We start from the raw sequence: 25,193 nt of genomic DNA, 5'->3' as shown, positions 1-25,193 counted from the left end.
TTTTTTAAAGTGAAAGATTATTGCTTTCTTGTGATAAATAAGTTAAATACATCACCATAATTAAGCAATAAGCCATGACAGGAGGTGGATTACCATGAGCTAACTACACCTCCAGGGATTTTGAGGCGCAAGTCTATGCCTAGCAGAATATATATGGTTTTTATTTTATTTTCCATCTGTCTCTGCTTTGGTGGTTAGAAATGGAGTCTATGAAGCTGATAGACTGATGGGAGCATAAGGCAGACCATCATCTCAGCCATTTGCAAGGTTATTAGTACTGGAATTCTGGTATTCTTTTTATTTCGTTATTTTCATATAAGACAAACAGAATTTCCCCTGTGAGTACTCTATTTTTAACAGTGGGTTTTTGAAGTCTCTTGATCATTAAGGTTGGAGAATAAGCTTTTAGAGCTCTTCACAGAACAGCTTACCAGAAGGCACTTACACAAGTTTCTGTAGTATATCACCTAGTTTAAGGGTAGTCGAAGTAATGGGGTATCCTAATATACAGAGAACTTTAAATCACATTGGTTCAAAAATAAACTGAAAGGAGAAAAATACTACCAAATCACACAGGTAAAATTTAAACTATAGAAGAAATTATTTTGAAGTCTTCTTGCTCATGAAGTTCCAGTTGCACTGGACTTCTGAAAAGTTTAGACTAATGTTCTCAAATTAGAGCCCTGGTTAATTATACTTTAACTGCTAGTTTAGTGTATCCTGTAGAATTAAAAAATAGCAAGAGACAAAAACTGGAAAACTTAATAAAGGGTAGCACAATTTTGTTTTTCCATATTTTCCAAATCCTGACAATAGGCTGCATGTCTATTAACTTTGTATTAAAGTTGCAGCTATTGTGACATAATGCTCAAAAAAACAAGCAACTTCATTTTCAAGTTCTGGTCGTCACTTTGTTGCTGTTTTTAGTAAGCCACAGAGATTCAGACTGTTCACTGTAGTCACTTGGGTTCTGTTGGACACCACATATTGAGGCATATAGGAAAATTAAAAAGTCATTTTTCTCAAAATGTGAATTTCCAGCCATTTTCCTCATGCAGTTCAATGATTTGAACACCTGTATCCTCCTGTGCCACTTGATACGCATTATTAAAAAATAATAATAGAAGGAAGTGAAAGAAGTCATGCCTAGTAGATCCTTAGCCTAGAGCATACCATTTATGCTCTTGATCTTCTCTTCTCTTGAAAATGCTTATGATGCACAGTGCTTTGGTCATGCCGACAAAAGAGAAAAGCCTTTGAACCCACTTGTAAGATCACACACCATTTCTACAGATACAGTAAATTAAGTGATCATATCAAGAAAAGCTACTTTTCCATGGAGCTCCAATGTGTTGAAGAATCAGGTTATTGTCCCTTTATGTGCTTGTGAGTCATAGAATCCTAGAATAAGTTAGGTTGGAAAAGACCTTTAAGATCATGGAGTTGAATTGTTAACCTCATATTTCCAAGCTCACCACTAAACCATGTGCCCTGGAGCCCACATTTAGACATCTTTTAAATGCCTCCAGGGAGAGTGACACCACCACTTCCCTGGGCAGCCTGTTCCAATGCTTGACAATCTTTTTGGTGAATAATTTTTTCCTAATATCCAATCTAAACTTCCCCAGGGACAACTTGAGGCTGTTTCTTCTCGTTCTTGAGTGGCTTGGAACTTGGGTCAAGAGACCAACATTCACCTTGCTACAACCTTCTTTCAAGCAATTGCAAAGAGTGATGAGGTCTCTTCTGAACCTTCTTTTCTCTAGGCTAAACAACCCCTGTTTCCTCAGCTGCTCCTCACAAGGCTTGAGCTCCAGACCCTTCACCAGCTTCACTAGGAAAATTGGGTGCTTTGGCATTTACACAAATGCTCATGTGCAGAGTTTTTTTTCAGGTGGTGCATAAATAAGGCACATGAGCTTTCCGCCATACACCATTCCTCTTTCACTCCTTTCCTCAAACCATTTGCTTTTACATGAGCAGATATAAAAACTATTCAGCCAAATCCAGATAGGTCAAAACTGATCCTTTAAAGGGCTCTAAACTGTCTGTACTGGTGAAGGTTTGTTTCCTCAGACTTTAATTAGAAAGTGTGTAGGGGAATGTCTGTAACTTGAATTGCTTGGTTCACAACCAGATTTTCTTCAAAGTCCCTGGAAGATGTACCACCAGCTGCAGAAGAAATTGATTTGAACAGTAGTGTGAGGTCATTCTGGGGAAGGATGAGAATAAGCAAAAGGTAGAAATGACAGTGTTCCTGCTGTCTGCAGATGGTTCATGTTGTTGAAGTGATACTCAGGCTGTAGAGAAACTAATTTCATTTTCATTTTCTCATTATTTTCTTGTTATAGCCACTAGCAATAAAACTTAGAAAAGGTGAAAAGATGACCAGACAGAGACTATAGCAATGATATGAAAAAAGAATATAAAGCATTATCCAAAATACTTATAGTGAATTTTATGCATGTGACTAATGCAGTGTCAATATTTGGATTATCAGAGATAACAACAAAAATTCCATTTCTGCATGCAAAATCCAAAGTTTTTGCATCACAGAGGCTGTAACAGTGGTAGGAGTGAATTAAACCGTCTTTTTTTAATAGTACTTTCCTAATTTTATGTTACAGGTCAATGGTGGTGAGAAGAGACCTGCTTCAGATGTAGGAAAGAAACCCAAAACTCCCAAGAAGAAGAAGAAGAAGGACCCAAATGAGCCACAGAAACCTGTGTCTGCCTATGCATTATTCTTTCGAGACACCCAAGCAGCCATCAAGGGCCAAAACCCCAATGCTACTTTTGGTGAAGTCTCTAAAATTGTAGCTTCAATGTGGGACGGCTTAGGAGAAGAACAAAAACAGGTACAATATGTGCTGTAGCTCAGAGGCTTTGTTTCAGGAAAGTGTTATCAGGGTCATCTGAGCACTGTAGGCAGCTTCTTTTGTTAGCCAGGATGAAACTTGAATATGTGCCATCTCAGGAATATGATTTAAAGAGGCTGAGATAAGGAGAGTATAATTCTATTTTATCTGTATGAAACCACTAGAAGAGTTTACCATGTTTTGGGATGTGGCACAAGTTGTAGGATTATATTTAGGAATGTTTCATGCTGAAAGCTGTGGGCCTTGGATTTTGCAATGTCATTGCCCTGTATGTGAAACTGCTGTGTAAGGGGACCTTGCTGCCAAAGCTTAGAATATCTGAACTCCTACTTGCAGATATTTCCCTTCTCCATGATACCAGGAGTGAAGCTGGGCTCACATTTGCTCCCAAACCACCTGGCTTTTATGAAAGAAGTTAGTGATGTGTTGACCCAAAGAGACCTACGGTGGATGCAGGCAAAGGGCATCCTCTAGCATGTATGTGGGCTGTGGAAATCACTTCCCAAGGTTGCTTCTGTCTTCCATGGAAGGCCTTGGTTCTGCAACGAGGCCAGCGGAGCTGGACCTGAAATGTTGCAGAAATAATTCCAAGTCAGGCAAAGCTGTGTAAAAGTGGTCAACTCTGGAAGCTCATCACATTGAAGTGGTGACAGCTGGCAAATGCCATGGATCCTCACTGTAGCATACCATTGCTCTTTTTCTTGTTGTTCGTTGCATTTTTACTAACTACCATCAGAATGGATTGGATTGATAAAGGAATGGGAACTGTAAGAAGGCAGCAGATATGGAAGGAAAGGATGTGCTGGGTGAGTTATATTGGCTACAGGAGAGCCGGACTGGGGTTGATGTTAGCACAGAGAATGGAAAAGTACTGGGAACGAACTGAATCTCCTTCATTCATGCACTGGTATTACAAAATTACAGTTAAAAACCTAAAAATTAATGGAAACTTTTTAATAATTTATTGGTAGGTAAAATTATTTGGGCTTGGGAAAAAAAAAGAAGAAAGAGGGGTTACTTTGCTAATAACTGGGTGGTGTAGGTACACCTTGCTAAATATAGATCCTTGTAGATCCTTGCTAAATATGCCAGTGTAAAAAGAATCAAGATTTGGCACTCACTGACTAGCTAAAAAAAAAACCCAAAAAATATGTTGCTGTCTGGTATCCATCAAGGAATAAGGCCAGCGTTTGGAAGGTTTAGCTGGAAGAAAGGTAACTTTCAGAACTCAGGTATCAGAAAAGTCACTTGGACTGGCACATTAGAGTTATTTTCTTGTGCTGTGTCTTTCTTTTCCCTTTTTTAATATGCCCAGCAAAGGCCAACCTAAAAGACTGTAAAATGCATAAAATGCACATTTCCTTCGAGCTTGTCATGTGAGTACTACCACCAAATTATGAAAGCTCTTTCATAGAAATGTGTAAGAAAAATGCATGAAACCCTAAATTTCCAGCTTACCTTAAATTTCCTGTTCATGGTTGAGAGCAAAATTTGAATAAGTCCTATGATGTAAGAACAGAACAAAATTTATTTTCCTTGTCTCTGATGCTGTTAATGTAAGTTGAAACACAGATGAATGATGCATTGTGGAATCCATATGACACATGCATGTAAAAATGGTGGCAACTATGTTTTTTAAACCAGTTCTTTAAAAAGTTTGGGTTAGCATATCTTCATTGCTTTTTTACTCATTTTGCCTATTCATTATCCTCTATTAAGCACATTTTTAAAATTCCAGGCCAAAGTCCTTTCTAATTTAGCACTGTACAAAAATAATAAAAGATAGTTCCCATTTAAAAAAATAAAATTGGCAATCCTATTTTCTACAATAAATTTAAACTAATTTTTTTTCCATTAGGGATCTAATAGTACAAAGTAATGATTACAAGACATCTTAACTGACTAGATAGTCTGTATTTTCAAGGCTTAATTTTTCAGATCCAGAGCATTAGTAACTGCTATGAAATCTATGTCTCTGGTAGAAAAATTGGACTCTAAAAATACAAATGATTAATGTAGCATTTGGTATTTGGCATTGAAGAAGCTTCAGAAATTCAAAAATAGTTAAATAAAGAAACAATAACATCATTAAAGGACAACTTTATTGATGAATTATACTTGCTGAAAAGGATTCAATTATCATAAAGCTTCTGGCTTGTGTTATGGAAGCTAATGCTTATTCTGGAATTTAAATAGAAATATATTTCCAAATTATGTTTCCTGAATTGGAACTCCTTTTCCTATTTAAATAGTAAATATAAATGAATCAGAAAGTAGAACATAATGCCGCTTTTGAGAAAGAAGAATAGCCTCATGTTTTCATGCTAAAATGAAATCTTCTTTGTTGTTGTGATCTGAGCCATTTTTTTCTGAAATGCATATAATTCTTCTTGTTTATTCCTGAAGACTGACCACAGAATAAATAAAAGTATAGAAACTCAGTACAATAATGACCTATGGGCAATATATGTCCAAGACTTTGCAACAAAATTTTGATAACCTGGCATATTGAAAAGCCTTGTCCTATAACCACCTCTGTTTTTCAAACTGTGAAGAACTAGGGAAGTGTTATTTGAGAAAATAGGATTTGAATGACAGAAAAGGAAATGGTGTTATGAACTACCTGACTGTAGGTGCCTTACTGAATTTAGGGGAGGGTTATGCTTAAAATGGATTGCACTCTGATACTCTCACCATGAGAATAATGCAATTCATTAGACTAAAGCAGATACCAGTGTACTTCCCTCTTATTTTATCATATGAAGATATTTGAATTTTTGAATCATATGTTCCCATTAATTTCTGTATGTAAAAAGCCAATTTGTAAACAATGCTGGTGTGTGCCTGTATTCTATTTGTCCAACTCTATCTACTGAGTCTGGAAGTGAAAGGGAGTTCAGTGGTCATGGTGGACTTTGTCATGGACTTCTCAAATTCTGGATAGAGTACAATAATTAAACGTGAACAGAAGCAGGCACTGTGCTTCATTTTTCACTGTAAATGCTTTCTAAAATTGTTCAGTTTAATAAATCTGTGAACAGTAGGCAGCTGTAGCAGTAATGTTGGGGTACATTCTCCTCAATGCTGTAGCCACAGCACTGGGATATTTTTTTTCAGTGACTTTTCCAGTTCCTCTGCTATGATCACAAATACTGTTTTCTCTGTAGTACTATTCTTCTGTGCATCCCATTTCTATAGCTTATCTATGTGCATCTTTGCCCTTTGCACACTTTTTTACTGCAAAGGGGAGATAAACAGCCCCTAGAAAAAAGGGATCAGCATGCTAAATGGTCGAGTCATTGGCTTTCAGACAGAACACTGGTTTAAACTGGGTAAAAAGGCTATTTAGGTCATTTTCTGTCCTTAGATGAAAAAGGAAAGTAATTTTAAATCAGTACCAGATGTGCATGTACTAAATGAACCTTAAGTTTCTAATTGGAGTCCTAGTAAAGCTGTAATAGATGTGGCAAATTACAAACAAAATGTTCTTGTTTACATTAGTGTAACTTTAAAACTTCAGCCAAAGACCTTAATAAATGTTCTGTTATTCTAAAAATGGAATTGAATGTCTATTCAACATTCAACAAAATTAATCTCTGGTGTTACTTCAGTGACTTAACTGGAATTCTAGTAGGAATTAATTTGGCCTCCTATGAACAGCTCAGTGTGCATACTTATGTGTGTGTGTCTATGTGTTCCTGTGTGTTTGCTTCAACGTTGCCCTGGTCCTGAGCGGCTGGGAGAAGGAGGGATTCACCCAAAACTTAGCAATCAGAAGAAGCAGGTGAAGTGACTGTTTGAGTGCTGTGACAGATGCTTTCTTTCAGGCTGCATAATTCATAGACAGTAATATTAGCTGCAACAGTTCAGCTCAATAGCAACACCTCATTATTTTATCCCTCAGTATTTATTCCTACGGTTGACGCCTCATGAAATTACTGTTAATGTGTTTATATAAGGGCAGATCTGACACAAGTGGGAAGAATTTAATTTCCCACTCATTCTTTCCTGCTGATGTGTCCTCTTCCCCTGGTAGAAGTGGCAAGTGTAAATAGTTAATTTGCTTCAATTATGAGCCTGTCCTGCTAAATTAGAAGCAGCAGGAATATGAAGAGCCAGAATTATACATATGAGGCAGCTGACAAATCCTCTGAGCTCACAAAATCAAATCATTTACTCCTCATTGGTGCTCAAAGACCCACTAGATAAAAGCTGCAGTTTATTCTTTAATATCTGATGGAACTTGGATTGTATGTTACCAATACTTGTGTAAAACTAAGTCCCTGTGCATTAGTGTCAATGTTTTTGGTGCTGTTACCATTTTCACTATAACCCCCAAGCTTTCAGGGGTTTTTATTTTGTCTCTAAAAGAACCCAGACTGATCTAGACATTAAAAATAACGAAGAGTGTTATATAAGTTTCTCTTCTGACCACAGGGATGTTTTAGACATAGCAGCACATTATCCACTGCTGGGATGAACCAGGTAGACCAGGAGGGGATTCACAAGTAACACTGGCCAACACCTCAAATCTCCACAGCTTCTGTCATGATGTGAAACACCACAAGTCGGATCAAAGTGGATCCAAGATCAGTGTTTCAAGAGGTCTTGACTCTGACTGTCCTTTGGGAGCATGCAACCTAGATCCTCCCTCCCAGGGTATCCTCCCTCCCAATGTCATCCCATCCCTTGACATGATAGATGAGGTTATCCACCCCATGGCTGGAAGAGCCATCGTGTCCCCATTGCATTGCCATGCATGTAAGGTGCCCAGTGTCAGGATGTCAGACAGCTCAGGGTGCTGAAACAGCTTCAGAAGATGTGCACACCATGAGATCAAAGTAGTCAGTAGCATTTTTAAAACAAATTTTCAATTTCTTCCCTTATACATGCTGATGTACTCACCCAGACAATTGTTTATCTATCTCTTATTCTCCCTTTAAAAATCTTTCCTTGCTCCATGCTAATGAAGCAATCTCCAAGGAATAACTAACACAATTGTAAGAGGATGAGAATGTACCTCCAGTTTAGTAGATAAACAACCACATAAGGTTTAGCTTTGTTTCATTTTTGTAAATGAGAATAGGAAGAGAAGGCACATCTGTGTGTGCACACTGCCAAAGTGAATTATAAGCAAAATGGATTCTGGAATAGGCACAACAAACAGCAACTTCACATCTCTCCTCCCAGCTACTTGCACCTATGTGCTTTCACCAATCTTGCATCTTAGGAGTGTTTGGGAGATGCACTGTTTTTCTTTACAGATTCCTCTATTGGAATTGCATCTCTGCCCTTTGAAGGTCCAGACTGGGGTGTTAAGATTTCAAAACAACTGATCCTCATCCTGGTGTATTCTCCTTGTCCCTTCCTCTGAAAGCATCTGGAATGAAAGCATCATTAATGAGCTGAAACACAAATGGGCCAATAATAGGCACATACTATGTGCAGATATAGCTTATGTCTATTTACACATAAGTTAATTTATATCTTCAAGTTTTTCCACCCTGGCTTCTATGTGGCCAGTCCTTGAACCCCTTAACTTCCGTTGAGGTCAGAGGGGAGATGTATCAGGCCCTCTGTAAAGTCACAGGGAACACCAGAAATCCACCCCTGCTCCGGGTGGATTTCTACCATCCATTTGCAGCACAAAACAACCTTGGCTCCTAGAGAAATATTGCACAAGGCCCCTGAGTTATGAAATGTTGACTTTAACTCCACTTTCTTATTGTACTTGGAAGCAGATGGGTCAAAAGGACCCTGGGTTTCAAATACTGCTGTAGCAATGTGCATAAATATTAGACTTAATTTTCAGCTTATTCTTCTTCCCCAGCTTTTAGCCATACATTTGACTTCCACAGGAACATGACTTTTCTGTCCTTTGCATACAAAACTGGATTTAGGCCCAATTATTATATCTCCATTCAGGCTCACATACTTAAAAAAAATAAATAAATAAAAAGAGTACCAGCAGGTGGAAATAATCATCAGATAAATCATGTGTTTAATGTCACTTGTTTTGTACTCAACTTTCATCCAGTGTGCTTCTGATAAAGTATGCAGTCCTGTTCCTGTAAGCTGAAGCATCAAGATTATAAGGTCAAATTATTTAGGCCTGGCACAAATGGCTGCAATTTCCAGTGTTCTCCAGGAGTCTCATTGTTTGTGCTAGAGCTGAATTTGGCCTGTGATCTTTCCCCCACATGCCAGAAAGACAGAATTCTTTCCCCTAAGCTTCTAATACATCATCAGTGTCTTTTCCATGCTCTACAGTCAAAGAGACTTCTGAGCCATATAGCCAGCCCTGGGCCTCTTTGTTACTGTATGTACTTAGATTGAAAATCAAATGGTAATATATTTCAACGTCCATTAAGCAATTCTGAGGATTTTTTTTTCTGACTGCTGTGGGAATATCTTTCTCCATATTTTAGATGAGTGTGTGCAGCTCTAGGTGCCTTTGCTGCAAAATCAGGAGATTAAAACTAGAGATATGTCTCCCACTTGGAAAAAAATACAAGCTTTCTCTATGAGCCGACATATTTAGGGCCAGGAATGACAATCTGAATGTGGAATTTAATTCTGGATTGGAGCCTACCGTATTTTATCAGATGACATTCTTGTAACTGTAGTCCGTGAAAATGACACTCCCATGGGATATAACAGTGCGGAGACCAAGAATACAGAATCAGTCATGTTGCTTTTTGATTTACTGTTTTTGCATATACTGTTTTGTGGGGTTTCTGGAACACTTCCACCAAAACAAACGTGGGCACTTCTACATCATTTTTAAAAGACAAATATAACTTGCTTGCAAGTCTCAGCTCTAAGGAGATATCCACAAAATAAATAGAAAATTTCCCTTTCTTTGTCATCCTTATACCATCTATTTAGGCAAAGCCAGGGAAGTAGCATGGTTCTTTGTAATTTGCTTTGTCATTTAGGAGACACAGAGCTTTTGCAAACTTCCATAAAACACAAATTCTAAAAGTTTCTTTTTCTCCTAAAATTATGAGTCAGTTTAGTTCACTGTCTCCAAGTCTAGTATCATCTCTAGAATCAAAGGGGACTGTAGTGCCAAGCAATAATTATCATCTGATTAGTCCATTATCATCTGATAGTCAAAACTGATGATGTGGTTGCAGGCATTTCAGTGCCTGTTTGGGCTCTTGTGATGACTGGGGAAAGGGAGATCTGTTCCCCTCAGGCAATAAGGGTACAAGCTACAAGGTCCTGAATCCGCTGCTTAGTGTTGTGATGTGCTGATAATCCTCCACAAGGAAGTTGGGAGGAAGTTCATTGTGAAAAAATGGCTAACCAGAACAAAATCCTGGCTTAAGACATTACAGGTATATTTCAACTAAATATATATATATATATATATATATATATATATATATATATATATATGTATCAGTAATGAACTTCATATTATACAACACATAGAAAAGCACAGGAGACATACAGCCTGCCTCAAATAATTTATGATCCAAAAAGTCAAGAACTAAAGAGCAGTTAGTTAAAATATATAAAATAAAACATGATCAGAATCTGGCAGAATAAAGCAAAAGTGCTTAAGTTCTACTCTGGCTTTACTTTGGTGAATCTAGTATTTGGGAGTGGTTGTCCCAGAACTTGCCACCCCTCTATCTCCAAGTGGAATTTTGGGTGCATTCAGTTTAGGGATGTGTATCACTGTTAAAAAGAAGAGTTCAGTCCCTGCTGCAGTAGCTCTGGTGGCCCACATACATGGTCAGCCCAGGAAACCTGAGCTAAAGGTTGCTGGTGCAATGGCCTGGGGGCTGGTACCAACCTGTGAGAGCCCAGGGCATTAATTTTTCCTGGTAGCCTAATTCAAATGATATGTTATATATATGATATATATTATAATATATTATATTATATTATATGTTATATATTATATATATATTGTATTATTATATGTTATATATTTAATTTCTATTTCTACTTACATTTATATTTATATATAATATATCTATATTTATATGCACAAAGTAGGGGTTTGTGCTCCTTTTTACATGATTTGCTGTACAGTGTAAGGGAACTTGAAGCCACCTTGGAAGTGCAATTAGATGAGGACCTGTGTATTATGCTGTCTGCATTTGCATGTGTGAAGCACAGTAGGAAAATAATGCCAGCAAGTTCCATTTACAGATGAATGTATGCAGTCTTGGTGTTTTGGGGTTTCTATAACATGCTGAAGAGGAAAAGAATAAATTAATCTGACCCACCCTGCATATACAAAATTATATCTTTTTCTGCCAACATTCTTTTTTTTTCCACAACTGGGACAATATAGAAAATAAAATACTGTGTAAGGACACAAATATGCTGCTGAATCAGAATGGGCCTTTGCTGCCTGAGTGACAATCAGTTGACGTTCAATTATCATGTTAATCGAATTAAAGGAAAATGGAAATTACTTAATTCCATAACTATATGTTCCTGTCAAGTTACTTATTTAATAATTGTTGCTTGCTTGACAGAGGACAAGAAAATGACCTTATAGGAGATTTCTAAGATGCTATAAATAAAATTAAATACTCCCACTATACCGTATAGATAAGCAAGAGAACAGAACCCTGCTTTATGATACAGGAAAAATGTTAATTGTATTATTGGATATGATGTGCTTGATAATTTGGCACTGTCTTAAGCATGAAGCTCAAAAGACCTTCAGCTGTTTTCTAGAGCACTCTTGAATGATGACACAAGTCCTTTTCCTCCCCAAAAGTGCTGCAGGGATACGAGTCTTATACTTACAACAGCACAAAACTATTTAAGCCTGTGGGCTAAAAAAGTCTCACAGCTGCAGAAAAAGAAATTTAAAAGAGTTTGAGAGATTGCAGCTGACTTGTTCATACCTGTTTGAGGTACTGCTGCACATGCTGAAGACACTCCCCACTTGCCCTGCCTTCATAAGCCCCCAGTGCAAGTCCAGTCCAGCACAGAACCACTGCCAGGGCCACATTCATTTACCTTCAGAGAAAAATATTGATGGCCAGACCAGACTTTGTTGCTATTTATGTTGCCAAGTGTTTACTCCCCAGACAGGCAGAATTTACCCTAGTTTTTAGTCTGGGCCATGACCAATCAATTTCCAAAACCAGCATGAGGATCATCAGCCTACTTGTCTGCTAACCTAAGCAGTGGGCACCTTGGGAAGGACATAGTGAGAGCTCAACCTATTGTCCTCAGAGGACACACCAATGCTTTTCCAGGGACAAACTGGGATGAACTGATGACCTTCCAGGCCAGCCAGCCTGCAGAAGCCATTCTTGCCAATGCAAAAGTCAAAGCAGGCTGGGGTAATCTAAAACTTTTTCCCACCCAGTAAGGAGTTTTTTACTATAATGACTTCCTGTTAAATCAGTACATTTTATTGTGCCAGGGAAGATAAGGTGTTCATGTGATTATTATTCATTCACCAAAAGATTCAAAAGAAGAGGGCAAGGCAGTGTGTACACTGAACATGGTAGATGCATAGGTAGGACATAATTAAATAACAACTGTCTTAATGATGTTTCTATGAAGTAGTGGTGTTTTAGATGGAGATTTGCAAAATTGTTGTTAGTTTCATATTATTGAGTTAACCTTGTGCAATATGACTATTTGCAGGAAAAGTCAGGTCCAGAGGACTTTCAATTATGCTGTGACTGTAGAAACACAGCAGGAGTGTCTATTTTTTATATTTGTGTAATGCAAAATAAAACCCAATGTGGAAGCAGTAGATCCATGATCTTTTGAAGAACATTGTTCTGTGTAAAATTTGTTGTTCAGCTCTGTTTTTTAAGTTGGCTATCAGGGTGATGCAGAGGCGTTGCAATATACAAAGCAGTATAACTTAGTCTTTGTTCTGTAGGTCAAGCTGTATTAATTTCAGCAGCTAGGAACAGACTGCTGACTAATTTCTTATTTGTTTTCAAAACAAATAGAAATTCCCCTAATAATCACAAATGATAACAATTTAAGAAGCAAATTGCTACTTTTTTTTTATTTGCAGAACAGTAGGAGATCAACAAATGTTACATATTTATCTTAATCTGGAGAAATTACAAGGGTGCAAAGATACAGTTGCACAGCTAAAACCAATCTTTTCCCCTCTCTGGCTTTATAGTTACAATTTTTGAAGCCTAAGACTTCTCTGTTTCCATTATGATCTTTTGCTTCCCTGGGAAGCAAAATCTTTAATCCTTTTAGGCAGCCTCTGAGTTTTGCCAGCCTGTATCTGAGATTTGTTCTGTGTCTGAAAGTAAAGCGTTAGTGAAACAAAAAATTGTTTCACGAGTACATTCTTTATAAAAATGGTTTTGTACTGAATCCTTCCAGCCTGACATGACCACTCTCCCTTTGTTGTCTGCAACTGTATTGTCCTCTGTGTGTACACTTTGTGCTGCCAGGTCCTCTCCATTTACAGGACTGCAGGTTTTCCTGAAGCATTGGAAGATCAAAAGAGAACACTTTAAAGTTCCATAAAGTTTATCTTTCTAGGGAGGAGATGTTCATGTGTGCTTTTAGCTGTGGAATTCAGAAGAACACCCCAAAATTGTCCTCCTAAATAGCTTTATCTGTCTTTTAGCTTTGAATCAATAGCCCAGTTAACCAGGCAGTGGGGAATGGGAGGGGGAAGGTGGACAGTCTTTACTTTCCTCGTGGAGGCTTTCCACAGGTGCCCAGGTTGTGCATTTGGCTGGAGAAATGGACAACAGGTACACAAAGCTGCAGTTTCATTTTGTGCAATATTATGAACCCCAAATGTCCGTCCATATGTGGATAAACCTTTGGCAAATGACTTAAAAATCATTAAATATAACAACAATAAAAAAGTAAATTTTCTTTCCCTTTATTTTTCTCCCTCACTTTTAAACCTTTAGATGTTAAACTTCTCCTTTCAACAAGAAAGATGAGGAGTCAGTCCTGCTTAGTTACATGAAGCCCAGATGCATGCATGACTCCTAAATCTACCCCTTCAGGAAAAAAACCAAAACATGAAGTAATGAGAAACTCATGACAATATTTGCAAACAGAAATGTTGAGTTGTCCCTAAATCTGTCACTGACATGGCTAACAGCAAGTCATTAGCTAGGCTCCATGGGTCAGAACCTGGTTCTCCTCCTGAGAGCTTTCAACCCTAAATATCTACGCATGCTTTTGTAACATCATGTTCTTGTAGTGCTATGAGGTCCTGCTTAACCCTGCAGATAGTCTTTGGTCTTGAAATCTGGGCAAAATGGAAGTGATTCTCCAAGGTCTTTAATCTATTATGAGATTGTGCACATGCCACATTTAAAATAATTTGGTGAGTTGAGAGAAATGTACAGAAATAGATCCGTGCTTCTGAGAAGTTAATTAGACCGATATGGGATCAAGACTGGAATAATGACTAACATTTATTATCCTTAGCAGCTCCATGGGCTTCTTTGACTGCCCCCAACAGTTCACCCAGGGAAGAGAGGAATTCTTTTGGCTAATCTGTAGTGCTGTCATCTCCTCCTTCATTTAGCTCAAATGTCTTTCTGCAAATTCTTGTCTTCCCCAGAGGGTTTTAACTGGTCTCACAGGTGGAAGCCAGTGGAGAGGGTCACACCCACCTTCCCCCATCCCCAAAGGTCCCATTTGAAAGTACAACCCACACTTCACTTTGAGCAATTAAATCTGAGGTGCTATGAGGGATATTGTTTTTTCAGTACTGCTGGTTAGTGAAATGGTGTTTCACAGTTGGAATAATATTTTCTTTAAAATACTTGATGTTTATTATTTCACGCTTTAAGCAACATGTGGAGGAAAGGCTGTTTACTTAGAAAGACATAGAGACACACCAGTGATATATGAAAACAAAACCAGATTAATTTACCAATGTGCCACTCTTTGTTTTTAGGTATACAAAAAGAAAACTGAAGCTGCCAAGAAGGAGTATCTGAAGCAGTTAGCTGCCTACAGAGCAAGCCTTGTATCCAAGGTAACACATGATGTATATACATACACACATCTATATAGTGACATATTGCAAACCATCTTCAGCTGAGCACCGCAGTATTTAGTGCAAATAGCCTTGTTTATTATCACCTTAAACTTGTGTTTAAGTTGCAAATGCTCAATAAACACAGTCATCTGTCCACATAAAGACATCCTTTCCCTCCTGGTCATCAAGACAGCACTTCAGTTTGGGAATAACATGTAAGTTCATCAGGGGAAGGAGGTAGTGGCAAACAGACCTCCATATAACAAACATGCCAGGCAGCCACTGTGCTACCAATAAGGGCAAAAAATGTATATCATGCTCAAAATGCCTGGGTTTGGTTTTGTGGGGTTTTTTTAGTACTGCTTTTTACCTTGCAATCACAAGACAAAAATAATCAAGCTCAGATGTTACTGCAGATTTTCATAAGAAATGTGAATTTACATTTTATGTCCAGCAGGCCATTGTGAGCACAGCGTAGGTCACCACTAAGGCAATGGTGGAACATTCTTTACTGTAACACACCAAATATACAACCAGTAGCAGTTTTCTAAATAGATTTATTCAAACATTCTCAGTGCCCATAATTTTGCAGTAGACTCTTCAGAATTTGTAATAAACTTTTAAACATCTATTACATTAAGTGTCTATTACAATGCAGAAGAATGTGAAATAACTATACTATGTCAATGTGAAAAACCCATTGAGCAACTTCAGAATCTTACCAGTTAGAACTACTTGTTTTGGATCTATCGAAACAAATTTAGATAAATTTTCTTCTTAGTTAAATAAAATCAATTTTAGAGGTAAAGAGCACAGTATGAAGGACTGGCATGTAGGACATGAGAAGAACTTCTTGGTTAGTTTCAAAATATTTTTGGGGCCCTGCACACAATGCTACTCTGTATACTATATTAATTTTTCAGGGGCTTTGCTATATGATTAGCCAATGAAGGACTTTTCATGCTTGCTTCCGCATTATCTCTGTATTTGGTCAGTGTTTGTTCTGAATTTAAAAGTCTGAAATATGGCTGCCACCTAATTCAACTTTGGGGGTTTTGTGCTATAACTTTCCATTTTTTAGATGCCATTATAAATACTCCTGTATTTAATTAAAGTAATTTACAGTATACCTTTCATTTCTGTATTCGGACAGTTTGGTTCCAGAAATAATCATTGTCTTCAGAAAGAGTACCATCTGAACACAAGCAAATCTTTTTGAAATAGCTTGCTTATTGGCAAAAGATAGGTCTAAAAAGCTCAAAATATTCCAGTTTTAACACAGCTTTTCACTTGAGAAGATAACTTGGCTATTATTATTCAGTACATCATGGACTATTTACATAACACTCTTAAGTGGCTTTATTTTGATATGCACAATATAAAAAATGTGATTTTTTAAATAATAAAAGAGTATATTATGGCATTTTTTGAAATTTTGTTTTAGAAAAAATTTGGAAGACTCTTGATCAGTTCAGTGCATTAATCCATTAGTGCAAATATTCAAATTTGTTGTTAGTCAGAAAAGCACTGAAGCATTTTCTTAACTTTTAAGCAATTATTTAAATTCTGCCCATAATGTAATGTTTTCCTCTAGTGTGGAAAGTATAAAAATATAAACTTAATGAAGCTGAGTACTGATTGCTTATTCCCATGAACACACTCAATGAATCTAAAAGAGCTGGCATGTAACAAAAGCAAGTCCATTTTGGAATAAGGCTGTAAAATAACCATTTGTAATATAATATCAGTATATTCTACATTATCATTATTAAATATTTATATGGCACCAGAAGAGTTGTAGTTTTTTAGACAAGCCTGTAAGCATGAGAGAGTATATATAATACATAATTAAGGTTATTTGGAGTCAAAGTGGTCTTTTATGTCCATGTTGTTACATTACCATCCATAAAAACTACTTTTAGATGGTATTATTAAGATTCCAAGACCTCATTATCAAAAGCTTAGACATGCCAAAAGTAACACACTTTTTCCAAAAATTCTTTATTACCATATTAATGATTTGCTCACAGTTATATTTTGTGCTTTGTGCCTCGCTCTGTGGTACCTCACATTTACAATCAGGTGTTTACCCTGGATCCTCCTGAGTTATATTTACTGCATGTTGTTTAACCTTACTGCCTTATAGAATTTGCTGTGCTGCTCATCCCAACAGTGCTTTGGTATAAAGAAATTCTCACTAATACTTGGGACCAGGAAGTTTATATAGTCCATATTTTCAAACGCAATTAAATAACTGTGAAATCAGGTTCTCATTAATTTTGCATATTCTCCTTGGAATATCTTTTTTTTCAAAGTATTTGAACAATGTTAAGCCCTTCATGTTCATAGCAGAGCTCCAATGACTTTGGGGTGGCAGCTATGAGATCCTCAATTATGCTTCATATCCCATCAGGATACGCTTTGGCTATCCAAATGTTATCCAATTATCAAACTTTCTTTCATATCCCCTCCTAGAGGTCTCTGTCTGCAGGAGGAGGCCAGCACAAGTACGCAAGGGTTCTGCTCAGGTCCCCTCTGTCCAGCTCAGCAGGTGCCTTACACCTCCCAGAGCAGCTGCTTTTCCTGTTTCCTATCTTTTTGACACTGATTCTGCTGCCTTTTTCATGAAGTACTACTGGTTTTTAAACTAGTGAGCATATGAGAGTCTGTGCATGTTTTTTCTGCATTTATTTGCAAGTCTCTTTTCTGAAAAGCAAGGACTGGACATATGCCATGTTCTATCTACCTCAGTAGTCCAGACTTGGAACTGAATTCATGGCACCCACCTTGGCCATTTTAGATTCCAGAATAGTCAAAGTAGAAGATTAGATTAGAGAGGAGCAGAACTACTGCCAGAACACTTCCTAGCCTTTTCCTGATAGCAGAATAATGAAATTCAGACACAATGGTGTTCCTACCAAGCTCTGGGGTGGATGTGGATTATCAGGTGGAGAGAGTGGCCTTCTCCATGACATTCAGCTCCTTGCCCCTTTATTCTAATTTTTTTCTCTCCTCACCTCCCTGTTCATTGTTTAGAGAGCTGAGCAGTCCTGTTTGGAATTTGGCACACACACACAGAGGTCACACACACCCATAGTGTGTCTCATATCAGACTGTGCTATTTGACAAAATCATAGCTGAAAAGAGTGAAAATGTCACCAGCAATTCTGGTAATAGGATTGCCAGCCCATTTCTAGTAGACTTCTGAATGCTTTCATGATGTCTTTACAAGACATGTATGGCTACCACCCAGTAAATAAGGTAAACATATGATTGTATAAAAATGTCAGTATGCATTAATACCCATTCATTTATAAGTTTATTTCCTGTACTTTCTCCTTTTTCATTATACTGGTTGAAATTAATAAGTGTGTTGTTGAATTTGTTCATGTGTGTAAGAATTGATAGGCAAAGTAAAAACACATAACAAAGCATTATATCTTCTGCTATGCAAATTGCCATATTGCTTATAGTACTGACTAAGCCTTTGCATTGTAAACAAGTGTCTTTATATTTGCCCTTAGTTGCAACTTTTAGTACTATTCAGGTCCAGAAATGCAGTCTCTGGTATCTGGTAATTTGTACAGCATTACATAAAATGCTGTGAATTGCAATTTTACTTTTTTTCATAAAACAAGCACTTTTTCTAGCTTAACCAGCCTTTTTTCTGGCTGACATTAGAGGTTTTGCTGCATCTTTCAGATATATATATTTAATACAGATGTATATGGGTAAATGTTAAATATTTTCATATATTACATAGGTTCATCTATGAATATTTATAAAACAATATATACATGTTATGCATTCAACACACATTTATGTGCATATAAATGATACATATATGTGTGTTAATTATAACAGTACAACTGTACCTGTTTCAGTAGTATAAAAAGATTTCTCATCCCTTTTTTATTCTTTTTGACTAGATGAATCTTTAATTCTCTCTGTGTAGTGACACAATTTCAAGTTTCATGAAGATACATATTAGTGACTATGGCTGAAGCTAAAACCTCTCAGCAAGGGGCATATTATTCAATATCAAAATACTCAGGCATATTTCAAAACTCTGATGCTGTATCTAAGTCAAAGTGGTGTCCTCATTTGACTTTGAAGTGAACACATTGGACATTTTTCAGTTTTGTGGGCAGTGCAAATCCTTTGGACATGTAAAATTGTTTTGAAACTTATGGCAGACTTAGCTTTTCCTAGTCCATCATCCTGCAATTGTGGTTCATAAGCAAACTAAAGGTCATATCTGTAAGACTGACATTGCCTTAATGCCATTAGCCCAGCAATTTGTAACCAGAGAGTTCCAGGGACCCAAAGTATCTGTTACATTGCCCATGGTGTAATAAAAATGATCAGCCTAAGGAATTCAAGTCTCTTAAAAATGCAGTGGACATAAATGAAAACATTTGACCTTCTTGTAAAAAGCAATATGGAGACCATGATAAAGAAAAAATAAATACAATAATCAACAAAACAAGCAAACAAGCAAACAAAACCAAAACCCAAATATAACTCAAAACTAAAACTATAAAATTGGTATTAGTTTCCAATTTCATATATGTATGTGTGAGAGCATTTGCCTAACATATAAAAAAGCAAAAATATATAATAGATCTCCCTGATTATTCATTTCCCAACTCCTAAAAAAATGTGTGTGTGCAGGTGTGTTCTCTCCACAATTTGTTTTTAGTAACTGCATCACTTCATAGTGGCCAAGCTTCAGATGTAGGGGGGCTCTGTATCCTGGCTCACTCCTCCCTGAAATAAGCAGCTGCTGGGGTTTAGGACATTCTTTTGGGAGTAAAATTCTTAATATCCCTTGACAAGAGTTAGTGACTGAACTGTCTTGTCTCCTGGTCAGTGCTTTAACAGTTTGGCTATTGCATGCAAAGAGAGCAGCATCTCTTCTGCTGCTGGCAAAGAGGCACCTGCTTCTGAGAATAGCTTTTCCTACATTATATCTCAACCTAGTCCATGCAGATGTTTTTGGAATTTCATGAGCCAGTTAGGCTGTTCTCAGTGAAAGCATAAGAGAAAGAATAAATAAAAAATACAGCTATGTTTGATGCATGATTTTTTTTTGGTAGCTATTAAAGTGCTACGAGGCATATGGCAATATTTCCCTTAAAGCAAAAAAACAGTCTCAGAGTGATGACATACACATACAAGTTTTACCTTTTTCCATTAGAATCACTAGATAGAAAAACTATAATGAAAAGCTTCCAAAGCAGGTACTTCTTGCTTCTGTGATACCTCATTCTTTCATTATTTCTGGACTTATTATGATGCAGTCAGAAATTTTCAAAGAACTGTAAATTGAATCATTTATGTGCAATTATGTGATGTACCAGAGTATCTGCTAAGTAAACGTGTATTTATAAAACAATTGTCTAATCATAACACAAGTCCAAACATTTTACTGCAGCTGAAAATAAAGAGCAAACTATATTTAAGTTAGTGCCATGAATTTGATCTGAGGCTAAATCATGTGATGCTTTACATTCAGCAGTACAAAAATTTAGAGATGCTCTCACATAATTTCTGCCAAAAAGTGGCAGAAATGTCTTGATCTTGATAGAAGCCAGGTTTTGATTTGAAAAGGAGCTGTGTTTGTTTTTGAAGTGAGTTAATAAAACTAGATTTCACTATTAGCCTAGTGCTTCCATTTGGGGAATTAGAACATTTGTATCAAATTAAAGTTGCATAGCCTTTATCACATGTACCCTGGTTACATTCATAAAACATCCATTTTTACTTACATATCCTAAATGAATCCATGACAATCCCCTGTAGATGGTGACAAAATGTATATTTAGATTTGAAGATGTTCTTCTGAGCCACCTTGACTAATTATAGATGACAACCCATGGCTTACTCCTTTGTTTCTGAAACATCAAGAATGTGTCAAAAAGCTTTCTGAACTCTCTGGGGTCCCAGATGTTGTTATTGCAATAGGTGACTGGAATTAACAAAATAGGAAATGTCATTTGATAAGATCCTCTTGTGACTTAGGTAGGAAGGCAGCTGTGCTGCAAATATGCATATGAGTTATCCACTGGAGTGGATAGAGTTAAATCAAAGGGATCTCTGTAGGAGTTAAAGAGCTAAGCTAAGGAAGAGAAAGCAGTGCTGGAGAGAAGTCATTCTCTCATAAGCATCTTCACAGGGGTATTAATGAAATGACAGCCCACGCAGGCTAGAAAAAGGGATTCTTCTCAAGGACAGGCTTGGGGTTGGAAGTCACCTAAAATGTCCAAAATGTTACAAAAAGACAGGATTATGTGAACACAGAAAAGCTGAGAGAAGGAATAAACAATTCAAGATGCTCTTTCCACCAAAGAGACAGCAAAGACAGCAGATGCAAACTTAAGCTTAGGTAAGCTTTGTAGGAGCTGCATAAATATGCAGCCAATTTCCTTCTATCTGCTTCTGTAATGTCACAGTACTGAACATAACTCATTTTTAAGCTGAGTCAGACCTGCCTAAGTTTGATCACAGCCTGCACAGCCTGGACCATCCTGGTACCAGCTGACATAATCACTGCTGTTTCCTGAGTGTAACCTTCACTCTGGTCACAGAGTCTGAAGATTGTTGAATTCCTCAGCATGGCTCAAGGACAGACACCAGTCACCAGGTGTGAGCATGGCACTGTCATGGAAAGGGACAGTGTGGCAACCACGTAGGTTTCTGATACATATTCATGTAAAACCTGAATTAGGTTTAGCTCTTTTCCAGGCTTTGAAATCCTCACATAGTGCATGTTCCAGTCTGCAGAGAGAGGAGGCCAGACCTCCATTTCTCATTTAAAGAGAAACACCTGTTTCTGATTTAAGATAGACCTATGTTACACCATTATGACTTTGTAAAAAAAAAATCATTCTGAATTTGGAATATATTGTGTTTGCCCACAAGTAAAGCTGCTTACACTGTTAGTTGTTTGCATATTGGCCATAAGGCTCGCTTTGTCCTTGAGGAGGTTTCTCAGCATATATTTAAACAACACATAAGCATACAGTAGAACCAAGAACATTTACTGAATGTTCTGAGTGTATTTACTGAGTATTTTACTACAAAGGAGAGCTTAATTTGTGTTATTAATAAAGAAGCATTTTGATAATATCTTATCTGTAAACAACTGAAATTATATTGCTCCAACTGAAAGGCTTTGATCATTAATTTTCTGAAATCAATAGAACAAGAAAAAAAACCCTTTTTTCCTTTCTAAATAGAACATCTCTGGTTTCTTTGGGACAACACTGACTTTTTAGTTTCACATTGCAAGAAGCAGTATTAGTTGAACACTGCATACTAGAGTGAAATTATTGTAAAAATCTATTTAATTCCCACATATTATTCTATGGTAGAAAAGAATTCTGGATATGATGCATGTATAAATTATGTAAGTTGAAGATATCCATATACATCATCTGTGAATACATCTATGTAGTCCTACTTATCGGCAACATTTCTAGCAAAAACTGCATTAATATGTCAACAATAGAAATAAGTATAATCACTTTTAGATTCCAGGCATGCTTCTTATGGATCAGAGGTCAAAAGTAGTGATCATCAACTGGGAGTGATTCTCAGCCTCTATTAGTCAGATCCTACCTGGTTTTCATGAAAAATACAATGGACAGCCAGACATTAATACTTCAGCAACAGTAACAGTGTTGGGCTGTGATCCAAATTCTGTTTGAATTAATAATAGATTTTCCTTTAAATTCAGTAGTCTAAGGACCAGGCCCTTTGAGTACTGCCTTCTTAAAACACATCCTTGCTTTAATTTCAACCACATGGATGTTGATGTTCCAACAGAAATGGGATTACAATCTCCAACAGTAGCCAGAAGGCAGACACAATTTAGAAAGAGAACCAATACCCATGTGTAGGTTTCAAGAGCTGTTTGGTTACACAGACGCATAGGTGAGAGCTTAAAGTGTGAGTTTTCAAATTGTTTCAAAGTTTTCAGATTATGTCCCAAAGATATGGAGATGCCAAAATGGCATCATCTAGGTTTTTGGTTTTTTTTTTTATAACACAGCTAAATTGAGCAGGATGTCTTTACCAAAAATAATTTCTCAACCACAGGAGTGAGTTGAATAGGGTGAAATCTCAATGTCACTTTCCTCTAAGGAGCAGACACACTCCCTGTGCCTGAGTGCAGTGTGATAAGAATGATCACCTGGCCCAGGGCAGTTCCCTTCAGGAAAGAATGGCACAACTAAGTGAGAAATGCCTAACCCGTTATTCCTAATTGAATTCTTTAATTTGGCAATAAAGCATAAGGAGTTTTGGCACACAGCTGGGGGATAGAGGTGCATGGGAAAGCTCTCTTTGCTCTAAAATTGGTAGGGAAGTCATGAGTTTGGTGAAAAGCATGGGGAATAACTTGATTCAGCACTTTCCAAACTTTGTGCAAAATTATCCACCCTGAATGCTTTAAGAGCAGCACTCATCTGCATCATCACACACTTCCTTGAAAATATTATACAAATAAAATAATTTTGTGAACCAAGGGTCATGCACCACCAGTAATTTTAGTTAATATAATTACACTTGTTATCATCAGAATTACAGTCGTACTTATTTTGTTCCCTCTATTTTCCTGTATGTCTTCTACTTTCATCATCTTTCTGTTGGGATTTCAAAATGTTCTTCCCTTTTTTCTTTGTGTTTCAGAAAAACAACAGATTCTTTTTGGGGGGAGGGGATGGGAAAGGGATTTCTGTTGTGCCTAAAGGGCAGTCATACTTTCTCTGTTCCATTGCCATGTCTTCACCTTCTGAGTTTTGGTTTTTTTTGTTTAATTTAGACAGGAGTGATGATGTTAGAAGGAGATACAGGTCCATAGGAAATCCTTCTCCTAGACTATGAAGATTTTCTCCTAGTCGATGAAGTTGATGTTAAGATTTACAGAACAAGTATAAGCCACTCAAAGAGCATAAAGGACTGTTATGAAAAACTAGTTTGTCACCCTAGTGTATGTTCCCTAATGGATGTGTAAAATACCACCACCTGCCATTAACTAAATGTAATATTCTGTCACCCTCTAGTGGTGGGTGTGCACCACCATTCTCCAGCTAGTTGTCATGGAAGATGTCCTCACTACATGTCTAGAAGAAGATTTTTTAGCATTTAGGATTTACTAGGCCCCAGTGTTTTGTGGCCTGTGTGTATGGATTTGTAATTTTGGTCTCCACTACATATATCTGAATTTTGTCCTAGAACTTCATCCTATAAATTAGTGATGTAAATTGCCTGTGTTGGTTTGGGGCAGATTAATTAGAAGTTTTGGTGAGCTTTTTAAGTTGCGTGCTCTTCTCCTTGGATAAGTCAAGAGAATATTGGCTGAAATCCAACCTGCAAAGTAGAAAATGTAACTGTGTATTTGAAGCCCTTATTGGACAGTCAAATCCATTCTTTCTTAATTCCAATTTTTACTCATAATAAAATTCCTTGTCTAAGACTGTCTGGTACTGCAGTGGACCAGTGCAATGCACATTCTTGTTTGTGAGAGCAGCAATTGGGCCCAAAATCATAGTGTCACCTATGTGTCATACATGCTTCTTGTTTTATTTCACAGCAAAGTGTTATCACAAAGCTGAAATACTTGACATCACCTATTTTATTAGGTCCAGCAATACTTACAAAATATGTGTTTCTGACCCAGCTGCAGAAAAAAACTGAAAGTACAGTATACTGAAGAAGGGCACTTAATGGGTTCATTTATCAAGATTCCAGTAACTTATTTTGTTCCCTCTATTTTCCTGTATGTCTTCTACTTTCATTATCTTTCTGTTGGGATTTCAAAATGTTCTTCCCTTTTTTCTTTGTGTTTCAGAAAAACAACAGATACTGATATTTGATTTTGATTGATCTTGAAGGTTACACTCAATATCAAACACTGATATTGAACAATTTGGTTTCAGATCACATATGACTTAAAGCATCCTAAGTTATAGCAAAATACTTGCTCTTAAACTGAAGTGTTGTGCTTTTTACTGGATCAAGAGGAGGTGAAACATACAGAAAGCTGATTCATAGCTTGAGACAACTGAAACTGTCCCTTTTGATCACTTTGCAGAGCTCTTCTCAGAGGTGTAATAAGTGTTATTTATCTCTGACCATAGACTCTGCAATTCCTCTTAACATAATTCAGCATTTAAAGTATCAAATTATACTATCTATGTGTCAGTAATTTTGTCAGTGTGGGCCATGCATCCACCACTTATGTGTGAACTCAGAATTGTGCAGTAATTAGATCGGTTCCCTAGTTCTTTGTTAAAGGTGTGTATGGCAGCATCTTTGTAGCGAAAAATGAA

The 25,193-nt window shown here is 37.1% G+C and overlaps 1 protein-coding gene across 7 annotated transcripts in view; it reads left to right on the top strand.

Moving 5' to 3' along the window:
• TOX (thymocyte selection associated high mobility group box) overlaps positions 1–25,193 on the top strand; it is a 219,195-nt gene that overhangs the window by 178,419 nt on the left and 15,583 nt on the right. For all 7 annotated transcript variants that reach the window (XM_030944218.1, XM_030944222.1, XM_030944224.1 and 4 more), the window contains 2 exons: positions 2,628–2,858; positions 14,773–14,853. In XM_030944218.1, the coding sequence (XP_030800078.1) occupies positions 2,628–2,858; positions 14,773–14,853 (312 nt within the window). The remainder of the gene's footprint in view (positions 1–2,627; positions 2,859–14,772; positions 14,854–25,193) is intronic.

Source organism: Camarhynchus parvulus, chromosome 2 (assembly GCF_901933205.1).
Source record: "Camarhynchus parvulus chromosome 2, STF_HiC, whole genome shotgun sequence".
NCBI lineage: Eukaryota > Metazoa > Chordata > Aves > Passeriformes > Thraupidae > Camarhynchus > Camarhynchus parvulus.
This window is presented reverse-complemented; position numbering and strand designations above follow the sequence as displayed.